Raw genomic sequence first — 19,428 nt, forward strand, 5'->3', positions numbered from 1 at the left:
AAAAAAACGGACTTCTTTTCTAATGAATTTTACACTATAGTAAATAAAGACCCGGTTTCTAGAATTTAACGAAATCTAAAAGCAATCCTTAAAAATTCAACTTGTTTATTTACTGAGCAAGAACAACAAAAAATGGTTAACATGAACCCGACAATACCTAAGGCAAAGGCACTACCCAAGATACACAAAAAATACACACCCATTCGACCAATCATAAACAGCAGGAATAGCCCAACATATAAAATGTCAAAATTTATACATCAGTTTCTTAAAAAACATTATAAGTTCTATAATACTTCCTCAATGAAAAATTCAATTGAATTTTGCGAAAAACTAAAGAACTTCAACTTACAACCCCAGCAAAGGATGAGCATGTTTGACATTACTAATATGTATTCAAACATCCCTATTACAGAAACTGTGGAAATTATTAATTCAAACCTCTCCAAACATAGCAACCTAAGTAAGCTCGAAATAGATGAATTTATTAAACTACTTAAGTTCGCATTAAATAATAACTATTTCACTTTTAACAAGAAAATTTACCACCAGTCGAGTTTAACTATGGGTGACCCCAGCTCAGGGATATTATAGGTGGGCCGCTACAAGGTTGCACTTGACAGTTATAGTTCATGTTGGCATTACTACAGAAAATAATTGAAGAACGTCACCCATCAATCAGAATGACCAATCCATTACTTTTTATGTCAGATACAGTTAATCGATTTTATACATATTAGTTCGTATTTAATTCTGTAGAGTGCGTATAACCTTTTATATACTTACAAAAACATGAGCATTTAAAAAAAATTGTAATGTTTAAGCGAGCTGCAAAATAAAGATGAACTATTTTCATTTGGTCGTTGTTGGCAATATGGCTAGTATAGTGGTGCCATCTATAACTACCTTGACTTCCGTATTGAAGTGTTGCCGCTTGTCTGTCGTTGCTAGCACGTGGTCAGGTGTGGTTCGCGCGTTGATGAAAGTGGTGTTTTTTTGTGAGATAACTGTGATTATTTTTTGTAACTAGTGCAGTGCGATGTCACGGAAACGACAATATGATGAATCGCGAAGTGATAATCCTTTGCGCCGAGGAGTGCCCCTTAATAGTCAGGCATGTAAATTAGTGCGGAGAACTCGCGAGTTTTACGAGAGGGAGAGGGAATTCGTACGTTTGCATGGTCGTCCCTCTGTTCCTGCAGATCAAGTCGTGGAACGAACAAGTCAAACATTAGGGCTTTCAAAGCGCACTGTGGTTCAGAAAGGTGTTCTCCTCCAGGAACTGAAGGAAAAATGGACTGGGGAACCTAGCAGTGGCGGAAACAAGGCTGAGAGTGGGGACTTGTTTCTTAGCACGCCAGGAAAGAAACGATTTAAGCCATCTCCTGTTACAGGAATTGATTCTTTCCAGGCTGATGCAATACGTAGACACGTGTACGATTATTACAGCAGGAAGGAATATCCTGTGGTGGCAAAATTACTAGTCTCCCTTAAACAGAAAAATCTTTTCTCCGGGGGTAAAACTTCCTTAAAATCGGTATTGCGAGCCTTAGGTTTCAGATACAAAAAACTGAACGGAAGAAAACTGTTGCTTGAAAAGTCACACATCGTGATGGCTAGGAGTATTTTTTTAAATAAACTTGTCGGTAAGGATCTCAACGAGGTAATATGGTTGGATGAGATGTGGGTGAATGCTGGGGAGTGCATTGATAAATCTTGGACTGATGACAGTCCTAAAAGCTCCGGTAATCAACCGACTGGGAAGGGCGCCAGATTAATAATAGCGCACGCGGGTTCATCCAGTGGTTTTGTGGAAGGTGGTCTTCTAATGTTCCGATCGAAAAAAACCGGTGATTATCACGAAGATATGGACCATGTTCGCTTTTTAGATTGGTTTAAGAAGCTCCTGCAACAGCTCAAAGGCCCTTCCGTAATTGTTATGGACAATGCACCTTACCACTCGGTAATAATGGACAAGACCCCTACTTCGAGTGCCCGTAAAGAATTGTTAGTGGAATGGCTGCAGGCAAGAAATATCCCAGCGCATATGGGTATGACTAAATTAGCCTTATATGCACTGGTGAAACAAAACAAACCGGTTTCACCGACGTACGTAGTTGATGAGGTAGCGAAGGAACAAGGACACGAGGTTGTTAGGTTGCCGCCGTACCACTGTCACTTCAACCCTATTGAATTGGTATGGAGTGATGTGAAACGCTACGTTCGCACAAATAACAAATCCTTCACAATTACTGAAGTGGAAAGACTGTTCCGAGAGGGTATTGCTCTAGTGGATGCGGCTTCTTGGAGGAAGAAAGTTGGCCATGTCGCAACATTAATTAACTCGGCGATGGACATAGATGGCATCATCAGTGACTGTCCGGAGTTGATGATCTGCCTGGACGATGACGACGACAACAATGATGATGACGACGACAACAACAACAACAACAGCAACAACAACGAAGGCGACGGTAGTGATGGCAGTGATCTGGAGGGTATAGAACCTCTACCAATGTAAACAAGGTAAGAAGAATAACTTTTCTGAATCTTCGTAAATTTAATAGATTTTACTCGAAATCTTTTGTGTTAGCACCGGTGTATATTATCGTAACATTTATTGGTGTATTTAAAGTGAGTTTCTTGTCTGCCGATTTCTTACGCATTCTCTAACATTGGGATAATAAGAACTTCGTAGTAGATTTATCTCGTATCATTTTGTGTGATATATTTCATTGTAAACTTAATTGGTGTCTTGAAAGTGCGATTGTTGTCGGCCGATTTCATTTGTATCGTGTATCGTCGCGATGGCATTAAAAACATTTCTCTCATGTTTCTAAAATCTTACGTGTCGTGCAATCAGCTGTTGCTATGGCGGCAACATCGCTTCGTGCGCCACTGCAGTGTGACCAACATTTTGCGTAGCTGTCATGTGCAACCTTACGCCGGCCCACCTTTAGCAGATATTTATATGGACAACATGGAACATAGAATAACTAAACCGAATATGGAAGGACTCTGCCTTTGGCTAAGATTTGTAGACGATACGTTCGTAATAATAGATAACCGGAAAAATAATAGCGAAAAAAATCTTAGATTTCTTAAATAATATTGACAGTTACATAAAATTTACTGAAGAAGACAAAAAAGACAATTCATAAAATTTCCTGAACGTTACCGTAACACGCTTAAATTCTAAATTCGATTTTCAAATATTCAGAAAGCCGACACACACTTCAATAACAATAAGAAATGATTCTCTCCACCCGAAATCCCACAAACAGGCAACCTTTTTTAGTATGGTCTACAGAGCTCACAAAATACCCTTATCACCCACGAATTTCACGAAGGAAATAAAATTTATTAAAGAACTAGCACTAGTCAATGGATACAAAATAGAAATGGTAAATCGAATCATCAATAAAGTAAAACTCAAATTAGCCACAAATCTCGCACCAGAAAAGAATAAAAAATCAAATTACACAACTTTTACTTACACCAGTCCAACGATTCATCAAATAGCAAACCCACTGAAAAAACGGGATATGCAGATAACCTTCAAAACACACAACACCAATAAAAAGTTATTCTTTAATCATAACATAGTAAACTCACACAATAACAAATTTCAAGGCTCCAGAATATACAGACTAACATTCGCACAGTGTAAATTTTCATATGTTGGCCAAACTGGCCGCAGCTTCCTTACTAGATACATGGAACACTTTAACGCCTTAAAACATAATAAATATTCCGCAATGAGTAACCATATGAAAGAAACCGGCCATCAATATACCTCAATAGACAAAGACCTCACAATAATCAAAAGGATTGAAAAGGAGAAGCTAATGACGGAGTTTGAAAATATATATATTTATTTGGACCAATATTTCAATAAGGGAAAAAACCCGAATGACGCGATCAATATAAAAAGTCCGTTAATAGAGCAATTGCCAATATTATTACAAACTTTCTAATCAGATAATAGTAAATTCTTTAAGATACTTAACCTGAAAACTCCCACCACAGAAACTACTTCGACAACACAAAGATTCCCCTCCATACAACATGCCAAAGCCCAACGCCCCTCCTACAGTCTCCTCCCCTACCTCCACCCCGACAACAGATAAGGACTCCTCACCACATGATACGCCAGTGTCTAACACCCTGCCTAATATTTCTTCCCCCAAAATCCCCTACCCGTCCTTCACAACAGCTTTTCCATGCGTATAACACAAGGAGTAGAACCACAACAGATAACAGTCACCGTAATGTAACAAAGTCCACAAGGTTTCGTAGTAGCAGTCAAAGGGGTAAGTGACTACATACCATCAGATCACTGTAAAAGCACAATAACACACAACATTATTCACGTAAATTTCCTTTGTTACAGACGCACCATCATTCAAATATTATGAAAGAAACACATTAACTCCTCAAGATTTTAGATTGACGTCCCTTTTGACTAAATACCTCATAAATACAAACTACTACCAACGGAAAATCTGATCGTAATAACAAGACTAGTTCGATGAAACTAACTAATTCAACATTTTACTGCCCAAAACTATTAAATACAGTAGCAAGCCTCAAAATTAAAATAAGCTGAATTCCAAACGGATCCAAGATTTTAATCTTAAGACACCAATAAGTTTTAACTATAATTACGAATCAAGTTTTAACAAAGAAGTCAAATTACAAATGTTTTTAATAAACTAGAACTTTGAGAAAACAATTTTAGCCAGACTTTCAACATTTGAAGACACTGTGTGTTGGATGTCAATATCTTTAGAATTAATGTTATTCCAATTTTAGTATAGTCATTCATATTGTTGAACTACTAATGTGTTCATAAATTCCTATGTTTATATATTTAATTACTTTATTGTTAGAATTATAATTAAGCACAAATTTGTCAAAACTAATCAAATACGACAGGTCTTAACCTTGAGATGATTTTGTAGGCTGAGGATGCTTGAAATTCAAGCGATACATGTCCCTATAAAACAGTGTTGTAGCATTATGATCTAACAACATAAAACCAATTGTATTGAAAAGGTGGGATATAAAAAAATCACAATATTGCAAGCATATTATAGCAAATTCAATACGGGTCTAATCATGAGATTGGTTACATGTAATGTGATAGCCAACCAGGCAAAAACCAAGACAAACATATATATTAACCTCAAGGTTAAAGTAAGATTGCTAAAGATATATGGTTTTTGAAAGAATGTTTGGAGTGCAGTATAATACCTAAGTTTCTAAGGTCTACCCAAAGAAAGAACATATCAAGTTCAAAATCTCAAATAAATCAAATGCTTTTTGGCACGGGCAACCTCGATTTTAATCAATTTCAAGTGTAATCACCTTGTGAAAACGTGCCTTCGAGCGGTGAAATCTACACTCTTTACCTCTATAAATGGTCCATTTATATTGGTATTATAAATTTACTCATTCGGAACAATTATTTCTGATTCCCTATGGGAATCAACATCTACATCATCTGATGGCCAAGCAGGCATCAATTTTTGATAATGAGACAATGTCTCTCATAGTGCATTGGCACTGCCGGTGGCTAGAATTAGCCTATGCAGTGGCCTCCACGGTATGCACTATCCAGCGTCTTGGTAGGTGTGCTAGGTACCAACTGATGAGCCCAGCCTAGCACACGGGAGCGAAACGCTGGCAACCAGGAATGAGTTAGCTGGAAAATTTATAATGTCCAATAATGGACCATTTATATTAGTATTATAAATTTACTCATTCCGAACAATTATTTCCGATTCCCTATGGGAATCAACATCTACATCACTCTTTACCTCAACGCCACACAGCAACAACACTCCCAACAGGATGCCCCTCTGCACCTGACCGCTCCCATAACCTATTTGCTTATGCCCGATCTCGTGCAAGTGTCTGGACCACGTTGCCCTTCGAGATGGCACAGGAAGGAGGTGATGGCCTACAAAGGGAACTCTCTACTGATCTCCTGCACTTTCTTGAAACTTGTTTTTCCTGTACTACACTGAGACAGGGTATGTATGGACGATCTACATACACCAACCACACATTTGGATGTAAATAAAACTACAGTTACTCTGAACTATTAAAATCTATATGCTATGGTACTAACTTATGCTATGCTAAACTGTAACCTACGCTATACTAGAGAGAAAGACTAGAAGTGACATTATGAAAACACAAATCACTGAAGAAAATTCAAACCGTTCAGAATACCATACACACTGAGCGAGATAGCTTAACCACGTGGTGAATGAACAAAATACAGCTGCCAACTAGTTTTCGAGATCACGCTCTACTGATATATGTAATGGCAGCTTGGGATTGGTTGGATGCCTGCGTTTCTGCACACAACCACCAGACAGAGCCAAAATCAGTCAAAATGTCAATTTAGAAGACAAAATATTCAGCGTATAGGAGATAGCATAGAATGAGGTGAAGGAGCTCTGTAATGGACTGTATTATAGCTACCTAGGTAGAGCAGTCGACAACGGTTTAGAGTTAGAACAGGAGGGGTGGAAAGATGGATCATGTTGGAGGGCTTTGGTACACTATCCTACCCAGAGATAATCTGGAAAAGGGAAAGGATGAAGAATAGTTAAATCTGTGAAAACTTTTTAATCATCCCACCAGCCCAAAGATACAATAAATGGTAAAGTTTGCCTCTTTTTTTTTTCCAGCATGTTTTCTTGTGTGTGACATTTACATTACTTATCCCCTTGAAGACGTGCTAATGAGATTTTACTGTATTATTTTTAGGGTATAGTAGTAAACATCATTATGTGACATGTTCAAAACAGTCCCTTGGTTTCTCCAAAACATATACCGTATTTCACGACATAATCGTCGCACTTTTTATACCAAAATTTTCGAAAAAAATTGTAGGGTGCGACCATTATACGATGAATATTTAATACCAGTATTTGTATTACTCAAAAAATGTATTTATAACTAAATTGTATTTGATACAAATTTAAGATGCACGTAATACTCGCGTTTATGCATCAAAATAATTAAAATAGTCTAAAACAAAATTCATAATTTTTCGCAACAATTCGGCGAACGTTTTTCCAACCTGAAAATAAAAATGAACATATTAAGTTAATTTGTCATTAATTTGAGTATTAAAGTTAAAATATTACACTTGCAAAAAATTATCGCTTTGTTGTGAAATGCGGACTTACCGGTACGCAATTTATTCCAAATCTTCGGTGTCGCTATCGCAGGTTTCGCTATCTGATGCGCCGTCCTCGCCTCTGTTAATACCAGTATCAGATTCTTCGTCTCCCTGCCACACTGCATCATCTTCGGAACCGTCTAGTGCATTCGAAATCCCAGTCCTTTTGAAGCTCTTGGAGACTAGTTCAGGTGGTATAAGATCCCAACTCTTCTTCACCCACGAGCATAACAAGTCCAAGGGTGGATGCCTGATATTTCCGGCGGGCGTCAATTGCTGATCGCCGCTCATCATCCACTCGTTGTAAAATCGACGTAAGTGGTCTTCAAAGGGTTTATTAACACATACGTCTAGTGGCTGCAAAGCAGATGTTAGGCCACCAGGAATGACTATCTGTCGTGTCTTATTTGTAGTGAGAATTTGCTTCACTTCGTTCACGAGGTGACCTCGGAAACTATCTAAAACAAGCAGAGCTGGTTGTTTTAGTAGTGCACCAGGTCTACTATTCCACACAGTTTTAACCCAGTCCAGCATGAGTTCTACGTCCATCCAACCCTTTGGTTGCACTCTTACATGAATTCCACGGGGAAACTGTATATTCTTAGGCATCGTTTTCCTCTTGAAAATGATGTAAGGCGGCAACTTTCTCCCGTCAGCTGTAATGGCTAGCATTGCCGTGCATCGCAACTTCTCACTACTGCTGGTCTTCATTAATACACTCCGTAATCCTTTTAGCGCAATAGTGCTGTTGCGAGGCATATCAAAAAAGATTGGAGTCTGATCGGCATTACCGATTTGAGAAAGCAAGTACGAAGTTTCCTTGCGCAAACGTATGACAAATCGGTGAAAATTTACAATCTTGTCCGTGTAATCAGCAGGCGACTTTTGGCTTAGTGTTGTTCTCCTTCGCACTGACAGATTGTGTCGTCGCATGAACCCCTTAATCCACCCACGAGTCGCCTTAAACTGAGTTACCGGTATGTTGTGTTTGCGCGCTACCTCCTGTCCCTTAATTTGTAACATTTCATATGATACACTGCAGCCATTGTTACGTATTTCACTGACGTACCTAAACACTTCTTCGTCAATTATAGGAAACTTCCCTGTTTTAGGACCTCTAAACGCACGTCTAGAAGGGTTTGTGCTTTTTAGCATGTTTTTTACTTTCCGCCAGTCACGCACCAACTTTTCACTCACAGAAAATTTTCTTTCTGCAGCTCTGTTCCCGTGCTGTTCAGCGAAGGCAATTACGCTTAGCTTGAAGCCCGCAGAATAGTTTCTATATTTACCCATAATCGCTTATAAATGCTTCACACGTTAATGTTTTGCGATATAAATGACTTTCCGTAATTGTTCACTATTAAAACAAATTATTTCTGCAAAAACCCAAAACACAAATTAAAAACTTAAATTCTCACGCACACATGTCTACAGTAATCACGTAAATCTGAAACAAATAAATGCATCTGTGATCTGTCCATTCCAGAGCAGCCAATACTGTTAGGCAGCAAGGAATCATGCAACAATTTATCAGTTTAGCTCGTTGGTTGCGACACACTACTGCGCTTGCGCAAAGCTCGCAAACCGGAGCTCTACCTAGCGCGGTGTAGATCTACTGTCTAGTTGACTGTATTCCGAGACGTCAGTAACAAACATTCATTTTTTTCAATTTCTTTTAAACATACGGTAATTAGGTTAATATTTCTTCCCAGTTATTGATGATTTTACATTACATTACTGACGAGTTTATAAAATAAAACTTTAATAGCACTGGATAATAATTATCTTGACTGCTTGGATAAAAGTTTTCATCCCATGCCCGGACACTTAAGACGTAGTAGTAAGATATTTTTTTTTTTGCTAGGGGCTTTACGTCGCACCGACACAGATAGGTCTTATGGCGACGATGGGATAGGAAAGGCCTAGGAGTTGGAAGGAAGCGGCCGTGGCCTTAATTAAGGTTCAGCCCCAGCATTTGCCTGGCGCGAAAATGGGAAACCACGGAAAACCATTTTCAGGGCTGCCGATAGTGGGATTCGAACCTACTATCTCCCGGATGCAAGCTCACAGCCGCGCGCCTCTACGCGCACGGCCAACTCGCCCGGTAGTAGTAAGATAAGAGTCTAGCGATGACAACTGAGACATCGCAAATAATTCGGCTGAATAATTCCGTGGAAATCTGCGTTATCGTCTTGGATTTCACTTCGTGCGCAATAACACAGGAGCCAGCCCCATGGTGTAGGGGTAGCGTGCTTGCCTCTTACACGGAGGCCTCGGGTTCAATTCACGGCCGGGTCAGGGAATTTTACCTGTATCTGAGGGCTGGTTCGAGGTCCATTCAACCTACCTAGCCGGTATTTCCTGGCGACGTTGCCGATAAGCGATAACTTACAGCCTTACGTATTTCAAATGGGAACTCATAATATGTAGGTGGTGAATAAATAGTACACTGTCTCGCGACCACGTTGTCAAACTGCCGATAGTCTACCAGTAACCCATGCGTCGTACATATACCGGTATTATTTATTTATACATTGTGCAACATGTCGCAAACGTGACTGTGTTGCCAAATTGCCCATAAACCATACACGTATTTAAATTGCGCATTCATATGCAACTTACGTTGCAGTTCCATTTACCATTTAACCAGATTAGTGAACAAAATTTGGACGTGCGACGATTATGTAATTAAAGGTTTAAAGTCCGATTTTTGTATTGAAAATAAAGGATGCGACGATTACGCAGTGGCGACGATTATGCCGTGAAATACGGTATGTAGCTTTCAAAATTAAATTTACCTCCTGATGATAACAGAATCAGAACAATATACTGTATGTACGCATACAAGTTTCAAATGATCTGTATACCAGAGTTTCTTTTGGCTTATTGTCTATCCATGTTAAGTTCACATTCCAGCCATTTCATATTCTTAAGTCTGATAGGTATTAAATACCATGCAATCTTCAAAGTCACTAACTTTAATGTATTCCCCAGTTTCTTGGCCAAAGCTTAGGCTCTTTCTTAAAGGGCCTCCTTTTCAATGACTTCATGTCTTGTTATGAAATGTATTACCTTTCATGAAGATGTTTTATACTGACACTTAAATAAAACCACATTTGGACAGTAAGCTTTGATATCTGACATAAAAAATGTAATCTTCCTTGTGTGCATGTTCATATATATGCCAATATTGGAACGGCACGATTCTGTATGAGCGAGCACAATGTCATAGTTCGAGATCCACCCTTTCCACCATGGGTAATATTGTAACGACCAAGTCATTTGTAATTTATATTTCCTGGCTGCTGCAGAAATATTTATTTTCTCTACTTTTACAGAAAGGAAAATATTCTGCACCAATTTTGCAGACACATAATTGACACGTCCACTTAATCCTCGTTTTGTTGTGCTACAGTAGGATGATCTCGCAAAACAAATCCATTTTGAAGATCAGAGTGCTATCAGTAACAGACATTTGCATAATTGTGTACAATTCTTATGCAGTACTTCTGTTGTTACTACTTGTTATCAGACAATTTCCTAGCTGTGAGAAGTCTTGTTTCATCTTTCCTAAAATATTTACTACAACCTATGGATTACACATTTCCACAACTTTAAAGCTCAAGACACTTACCATGCGATTACATTAACAATATCAACAGTGCGCGAGCAATACCTTGTAGGGCCTATATATCACAATGCTCTTCCTAGCCATTATTTTCCTTAAGACTGGTCATCCCTCCCAGCCACACATGGATATGCAGTCCATCAGAACAATATGTGTTGCATTCATTTTCCCATGCAAGTACAGGAAAATTAACCTTATAGTACCATACTGTAGGAATGTGTATGTTCATGAAGTATTTTCGCACTCCTACAGTATAATGCATTTAAGGTTCATTTTCCATTACATTAGCACAGGAAACTTAACACAACAAACGTTGTAATGATGGATTGCATATCCATGTGTGCTGGGAGGCATAACCAATCATCAGGAGGATAATACATCGGAAGAGCATTGTGGGATACGAGATATTGCTCGTGAACCATATCATGACCTGAACGCGTAACCATTTCAAGGAAATATTGTGAAGTTTTGTGCACTGCGTGACCCTGGCTTTTTTCCAGACAACAGTACGTAGTGAGAATTTGGAAGCTTGCATATCTATCAGGAGGATTCCATGGAGCTACTGTTGAATATTACCTATCACTAGAGCCATTGAAAAATTATGGCTTCTTGAATCATTATTGTATTCTGTTTACAATATTTGTTCACAATTCCACATATTCCTGAGTGGGTGAGGTCAGGCACCTTACTTGTAAAAAATGGATCAAGAATAGGGATAAATAAGGACAGAGCACTTACGTGAATATGACAGTGTGTGTAAAGTGGAGTTTGTTTTCTTGCTGCTTTGTGTTTTCATGTTTGTCCTTCTCTCTCCTATCACTTTCTTAATCAACATACAATGACCAACCATTGTATATATTGTGACAGTTTCGATTGGCCTGATGGCACGAATAAGAGACCGAGTGGTATATCTTGGAGTTAGTGCTCTTTGCATTCACATGGATGTCACCTGCGGACGTAGTACTTCTCTAATTATTTGTTTGGTCATAATTTAAGCCGTAAGACTTCGTACTGGTGTTGGCGGTTTAGGAATGAACCTGTTTGAGAAAGAAAGAAATAGAAATGTGCCTCGCGAACGTACGATAAACCTGAAGACTGTCACCGGCTGTGTCCAACTTAGCAAACGACTAGTGATACTATTAAATAGCGTACTGGAAAGCCAAAGAAGCACAGGTTCGAAGTTGCAGAAATTAGTGCATGGAAAACTATCTGGGGTATTACGTGGGAGTGATAAAGGCACAGTAGCAACACTAGCACATCTAAACGTAAACAGTTTCTTTACCCGCAAGAATTTTATTTCATGCCTCCTCATCCTTGTGCTACGTTCTAATAATACGATGTAATACAGTAAAACCTCGTTAATTCGAAGTCGTTGGGACTCAAAAATCGGACTTCGAATTACGTGATTTCGAATTAACCGCCAATTCGCAATTCAAAAGTACCAACCCTTGCCGCGTTACAAAAGGCCCGTTACTGCATGCAGTTAACCTTGATTCACAGTTTATACCTTTCAAATGCCATGAAAAAAGAACTATTTCAAAAATGAATCCAAGAAGGTGCATTTACAGTATTCAAATAATGCACTCGGATATCTCACTGGTAAACATAACCTCACGCAACGAAAGAAAGAAGAAAAAGCCCGATTCAAAGACGAGGAGAAATCTATGCTCGCTCCCATGTACAAGTGCTTTATTAATTGGATTACTATACTGTATGCATTTTACACAGAAAGTACCCGATGCCCTTAAAATCGAACTTTCCTATGACTCTATCCTTGTACGATTTCCCGCCATGGCACTTCTCTCGTACTTCAGAAATGTAATCACTTGCCGTGTCACGAAGTATTGTAAGACCCATTAATACATGCAATCACCTCGATTCACAGTTTAAACCTTTCTAATGCCATGGAAAAACTATTTCCGAAATGTATCCAACAAGGTGCATTTACAATGTTCAAATAATGCATTTGGATAAATCACTGACAAACATAACCTCACGCAACTACAGAAAAAAATCGCACAATTCAAAGACGAGGATAAATTATGCCGGTTCCCCTGTGCAAATGCATTATTTTTTGGATTTCTTTACTGTTTGCATTTTTATTTTACATGCTTTGTACTGGCATGGAAAGTGCCCGACGTTAAAACATCGTGGCTTATCGAAGTTTCCTATGACGAGGGGATAAAGTATCTCGCTTCCATGTGCATTGCAACGCACTACTATGACCCCCATCCCTCACACTGTACAATTTCCCGGCTGGCAATTCACCTTTAAAACCATTAGACCATTTGGGCTCGCATTAAAATAAAGCAATGCAGTTTCACCGGCAATGACAATATTGTTCGGTGCCTACGAATTTATTATATTTGCCACGTTTTTTCGTCAACTGTCGGCATCGCCAGTGTTCGCGGATTCTGTTTTCCCGCACACTGCCTGTTGTGTGATATTACGGCGTTCCTTAAAAGGTTGACCACAAAAGAATTCCGATTTCATTCAACTTAGCAATCATGAAGCGCACTGTAGACCCACCGAAGTGAGTGTAAGTGCGGAAAGCTACCCCTCCACGTTCCGGAACGTGCGTTCTATTATGACGCGGAGCGCATAAATTTCGAGTTGAAATTACTCTGCAACATACTATTGTTTTAAAATGTAAAGGCAGTTTCGAATTAAAAGTCTGAATTTCGGTAATGGGGCCGACATTGTACTTCGAATTACGAATTATCCGTATTTCGAATTAAACAATTGAAATAACATGCAAAACTATATCTCATGTTTCCGGGAACGAGAGCTTCTTCGAATTAGGCGGGATTATGAATTAACCGATTTCGAATTATCGAGGTTCTACTGTAATTACAAGTGACAGCATAATACAATATCAAGCTCGTATGAAGGTAAAAATAAAAATAACTTTCAATTTTATGCTAGCACGTGGAATTGCAACGCCTGTGTGTGCCTCCACCAACACGCAGTTAGTTATCAACATTCGTTCAACTTTGTAGATGATCGGGATATTTTGGCCGGCTGTTTGGTGGCATGTGTATCAGCTGGCAAGTTGGCTGTTTCCCGCATAGAGTCGGGAAGTTGTCTTTGTTCACCTCACTAATAATGGACACGGAAAATCTTACCAGTTTAGTTCAAAAATGTAATTTCCTATACGACAAGACCCACAAGACGTGTTATTGCAACAACAACGTAAAAGAATGCCTGGAAGGAAATAAGCAAGGGAATGAAAAATCAAACAGGTTAGAATATCAATTTTGTGGTAGATTAGGCCTCTACGGTATTTAGTTTATTTTGCAATTATTGTTGACCTTATTTCAGAACCATATGATGTTGGAGTCCTCATACAGTATGGTATATCAGTACAATAATTGGCACTGGTTGGAATGTACGATCTCTAAGTGTTTATTATAATTTTCTAAGTGGCATTTGATAGGTTTGTCGCACATGTATTCCTAAAAAACAGTAATGTTGTTGTCAAATACATTTTACTGTTTTTAAATAATGTTTAGTCCAGCTCGATCAATGACTTCACCCTGTCGCGGCATGCAACTCACTGCATTAATGTTTTATCAAACCATCCATTGCGTGCCTTATGTTTCCCGCGTAGAATCCCGTTCGATTCTATTCCGCTAGATGGAACGGTGGAGTGGAAATTTCTACTGATGGGTTTGATTCGATTACACACGGTGGGAGTGAGCATTTGGTGTCCGTGTTGTTGGCCTTGGCAAGCCCGGACATTTTCCAAGACACACCGCAAGCGTGTGAACGGTTGAACACAGGGTTCAACTTGCGCGGAGACTGGAGGGTTCTAACCATGGGCTGCTGTGAGCGGACGTTTTCTATCTCAAGGGGCTCTAAAATATGAACTGTTTAACTGGGAAATATGTTTACAACAGAACACTTAATCTTAATGCAAATGATCAAGGGACCAAGAATATCACACTTCTTATGCGGGAACTTCTTAACCGAGTTTCACTGTAAATATAAAATTATAAAATAAAAATAAATAAATATCAACATTTTTTAATAACTATTCATACTTTAGAGGTACAGTTAAATGTTCCAGAGGTGTTATTATCCCCCTCAAGTTTGAAGTTTTGGTTATGTTTGGCTCTATTGCATTCAAAATTTAGTGAAACATTTCTGGACGCATCCGATAATAAAAAACTTCTGGGGGGCTTTGTCCAAATCATTGTGCAGATGAAGGAATTCTCCCGTTGGCTTCCTTTTGGCTACTATTGGGTTTACCCAGCACCGATGTCTTCTTTTGCGATTTTCCCACTGACGCCTCGTCAGGTAGGGAAACTCTAGAATGTAAACTAAATCCTCATCATCCATCTCGCAGAATATTTAATACGTTTAATAACTTGACAACATCTACTACTGAAACACACACAGACCTGTATGGAGTACAGATGCCAACTGACAGCCACACAAATTCGCCCGCAGTGGACGACCCCAGTCACGAGTAGTCGCATGAATTAAAGTCGCCTTTAGTCGCCTCATCCCGTTATCGCGTGTAGTCGCTTCCAGTGGACGAGCAATCTTACACACACAAGAAATAAATCTTGTCAATTTAAATATCCACCTCTTGAATATTTTAAATATTGACAATTTAGGTAAGGTAAGGGTTATTCTGCCCGAAGGCAGGTCCGAACCTCTGCAGAGGTGTTCCTGAGCCGGAGTTTACGTGCGGTAGGGTGGTCAGTTCCTTTCCGCTCTTCCATTCCCTTACCACCCACCAACAGTGCGTGGCAACCCATCCAACTCCTGACCATGCCCAATGTTGCTTAACTTAGATCTCAAGGGATCCAGTATTGACAATTTGGACTACACAAAGATAATCAATGTTTAGCTTCAAATTAAACGGGAAGTAAAATAGTCCTCTACACGTGGCTCTTCCTTCAAGCAAATGCTTTTCCAAGTGGACAAAATATGGAGTTCGCGCGGGGATAGGTGTGCGTGATATCGTCACTTGACTGTTATGACTGCTGTATCCCTGAAACTAAAGGAGGGCGAGAGAGAGAGAGAGAGAGAGAGAGAGAGAGAGAGAGAGAGAGAGAGAGAGATATGCGACAAACGGCATTAGTCTTAGCATCTCTGAAGCAATATTCACAACACAAAATTAGAAATTCATACTTTATCGTAGACTGCTTCTTTATTAATGAGTAAAAACAAGATTTTGTGAAGTAAGTTAAAAGGTTAATTTTACAAGTCAGAATAAGGTTTTTAGGCTAATGTAACACGTCAGAATAAGAAGGTTTTTAAGTGTCAGAGGGGTATGAGAAAGAATGAGAAAGCTGCAAAACAGATGAAATCACCATGTGAATGTTTTACAGTACCTGATTTTGTGAGTCCTCCAACAGCAAATATGTGGCCAATAATGTAATTACAACACCGTGGTCTGGTTCTAAAACTTTGTAACAATGGTCTACGTTCAGGCATCAGATGATAATCTCTTGCTTCGTCCAGCAAATCTCTGGAATAAATATAAAATTAACTTGGATATTATAATGAATTCCTGGTATAACATATGGTCTATACAGAGTAGTCCATCAACTCCTTAAATTCATGAAGATCTGCAACCCACTTAACACTGTCCCAAAAGGTCAATATCGTTCTGCTTGCCACATGTACATCAGTAATGTAAAGCAAGCCAATCTTACACAAGAAAACAGACTATATTATGCAAGCATCACATTCAGATGGAAGGACTATTCCACAAATTGTTGTTTAATGCATGTTATAATATGCGAACATCTTAATAAGATATAGCCAGCACATTGTAAGAAGTGATATGTTGTAGTGGGACCTAAATGAATGCTGTAAAACATGAATAAAATATGACATGAAAAATAAATGTCAAAGTGAAAGAGGAATGCGTCAGTAACGTGCCTCCAACAAACCAGGAGTGTGCCGTCACTGTGGATGAATTGGTTAAGTCTTATACTTAACAACCTCCACAAATTTCATTGTTGTAAGCCTGATGTATGCGATTTTATAACATTTTAAACGTAGCAATTGGTGTTTACATGGAACGGACTTTTAACTTTACATACCTATAATTTTTTTTCTAAATTCTACGAATTGTAATAACTTTTATTGGTAGTGTTGAGATATTGTTTACAAGAAGGACAAAGGTACATTTTGCAAAATAAACCAAATGCGTAAGTTATGTAATGTCGGCGTAATATAGTTAAAGATGTGCCATATCAAGTTTGCCCTTGTGTTGCACCATTCTGACGTCGCACTCGCGGCAATGCCTCGAAGGTATCAATTTATAATATTCCCAAATATGACGTATCTTGAGCTTGTATTTGACAAATGGCGCCTGATGCCATCAATATCTGACGAAGCATTTCTCTCGTGACACTCTTTGCCTTCCGCTCTCTGCGAGAGACAACAATGTCTGATGCGAGTAAGGTGGAAATGCTAAACTACAAAATGATCGCACTAGATTTTGTGTGGTTTATCAAATCGATTTATCACCCACCCTATGCGACTCTGCTCTGAGTCATTGATTTTGATAATATAGAATCTGCTGGTTCTATTCTTCGGGATGTAAGAAATTTAGTTTGATTTTTGGTTTGCCGCAGTTATGCTGATCTCGTGTACCGACATTCTGTTTTACAGGTTTTTAAATTTCCATTTGCTGTAGGTTTTAATTGCTTCTCTTGTGTGCATTTATTTTTTGTACAAATTATTCAATATGTGGGAACGGAACGCCAAATAGCTCTGTGTGCATGATGGGTGTTTGCCTGTTGTTCTGAATTGAGACCCTATGCTATGTTTTCTTCGTGATTATGGCTGGCTGAGGTTGTGTTGGTGTTGCGTTAATGCTAATGTTGTGTAATTCATGTTCGCCCTAGGAGTGGCAATATGAATATGTCATCTAGCGTAGATACTGGATAAAGGTCATGATCATGACCGGATGAGCCTATCTATTATGCGGCGATCCTTGGGTTACGACCTGGTAAGTTAATTAGGCTCATGGGCCAGTGATCTTATTTATCATGCAGTACAAGTTTTCTCGTAACATGTCTTGACAGTAATATTCATTTTGTCCTGCACACATTTGGTCTCTACACCGTGCGCGAGTGAGTTGGGGTGGATCTTCTTGTTTGAATATATGTTATTTTTCTGTATCTTACAGGTGTCTATTTAACACCACCCGTATTTTTCTCTTTATTTGCTTGTGTTCTCGGCTTGTTTATATTAAAGATTTACTCTCCATTTTACCTTTTTCATTGTTAGATACATTTAACGGTCTCACAACTATGGCAACCTCTCATCTTTCATATATTGTCTTCTTTTTTTTATTTCTTGTCGGGCCATCTTCCCGGTGTTCTTTTGTTTATTGTCTGGGGATGCCGATCCATAGAGGTGATTGTAGTGAACCGCGCCTTTTAAAACAAGATACGATTTGAACTCGTGTCTGGTATTACCAAATGCTTGTTTGTGTGATTTAAGAAAGTAAACGTTTGCTTTCATTGTACGGAAAGAGATGCTTTGTTCCAAATAATAAATTACTTCGCTAAGAAAGAGGTATGTTCTAATTCTAGTTGTAATTGCAGTTCACAACGTTTCCTTACATTTTTGTTAATATCTACCAAACGGCACTTGTTATGGGAAACACAACTGCGCGTTTTAAAGCCTTTATGATAGTGAGATTATCTGTCACATAAAACTACAAGCTTCGTTCCTCCTAATAATAATAATAATAATAATAATAATAATAATAATAATAATAACAACAATAATAAGGTATATAAGTAGAGATACTGGTACTGACATGCAGCCTACTTAACTCTTAGAATATCAGAAAGCGCAAAAGCGTTTCTTGACAAGCAAGCAAAACTTGCCAGGAACGCAATAGCGCTCCTTATGCAAGCAGTTATGTATTTGCTTGTAGTTCTTAGTTTTCGAACAGATAGCACCATAATGCAGGTGATCTAGACTCTTCAGAACCTGTAGTTTCCAAACCTACCACTACCACAACTATCACGCCAATCGCTTTACTTACAGAGATATGATTTTTTGAAAGCGATCTCTATTCTGTACACTGTAAAAGTCTGTGGGTATGAAAATGGCCTCTGTCGCGATGTGTTATATGTTCCAGAACGATGATGATCTCCCCCCAATGGCACTACAGCCCTTGAAGGGCTTAGGCCTACCAACCAAGCGACCACTGCTCATCCCGAAGGCCTGCAGATTACAAGGTGTTCTGTGGTCAGCACGACAAATCCTCTAGGCCGTTATTCTTGGCTTTCGAGACCCGGGCCACTATCTCACCGTCAGATAGCTCCTCAATTCTAATCATGTAGGCTGAGTGGACCTCAAACCAGCCCTCAGGTCCAGGTAAACATCCCTGACCTGGCCGGGAATCGAACCCGGGACCTCCAGGTAAGAGGCAGGCACGCTACCCCTACACCACGAGGGCCGGCGATGATGATTTAGCTAAATATATTAACAGAGTCTGTGCCGATGACTATATTGAGTCTGATTAAGATGTAACTATATCAGGGTCATGTAATAAAGATGGTGGTGGTGATATTTCAGAGACAGGAAGTGAGTGTAGCGGTGACATCCCACACTA

At 39.1% G+C, this 19,428-nt stretch overlaps 2 protein-coding genes across 4 annotated transcripts in view; one reads left to right on the forward strand and one right to left on the reverse strand.

Moving 5' to 3' along the window:
- Positions 1-19,428, reverse strand: part of KLHL18 (Kelch like family member 18) — a 278,350-nt gene that overhangs the window by 141,046 nt on the left and 117,876 nt on the right. For all 3 annotated transcript variants that reach the window (XM_067140348.2, XM_067140347.2, XM_067140349.2), the window contains one exon: positions 16,175-16,311. In XM_067140348.2, the coding sequence (XP_066996449.1) occupies positions 16,175-16,311 (137 nt within the window). The remainder of the gene's footprint in view (positions 1-16,174; positions 16,312-19,428) is intronic.
- Positions 1,040-2,521, forward strand: LOC137498579 (uncharacterized). The gene has a single exon (XM_068226443.1). It carries the CDS (start codon positions 1,040-1,042, stop codon positions 2,519-2,521), a length of 1,482 nt encoding a protein of 493 aa, XP_068082544.1.

Source organism: Anabrus simplex, chromosome 2 (assembly GCF_040414725.1).
Source record: "Anabrus simplex isolate iqAnaSimp1 chromosome 2, ASM4041472v1, whole genome shotgun sequence".
In the NCBI taxonomy this organism is placed as follows: domain Eukaryota; kingdom Metazoa; phylum Arthropoda; class Insecta; order Orthoptera; family Tettigoniidae; genus Anabrus; species Anabrus simplex.

What these genes read in the sequence shown, in the direction of transcription:
- LOC137498579 (XM_068226443.1), top strand. Translation starts at nt 1,040, where the DNA reads ATGTCACGGAAACGACAATATGATGAATCGCGAAGTGATAATCCTTTG.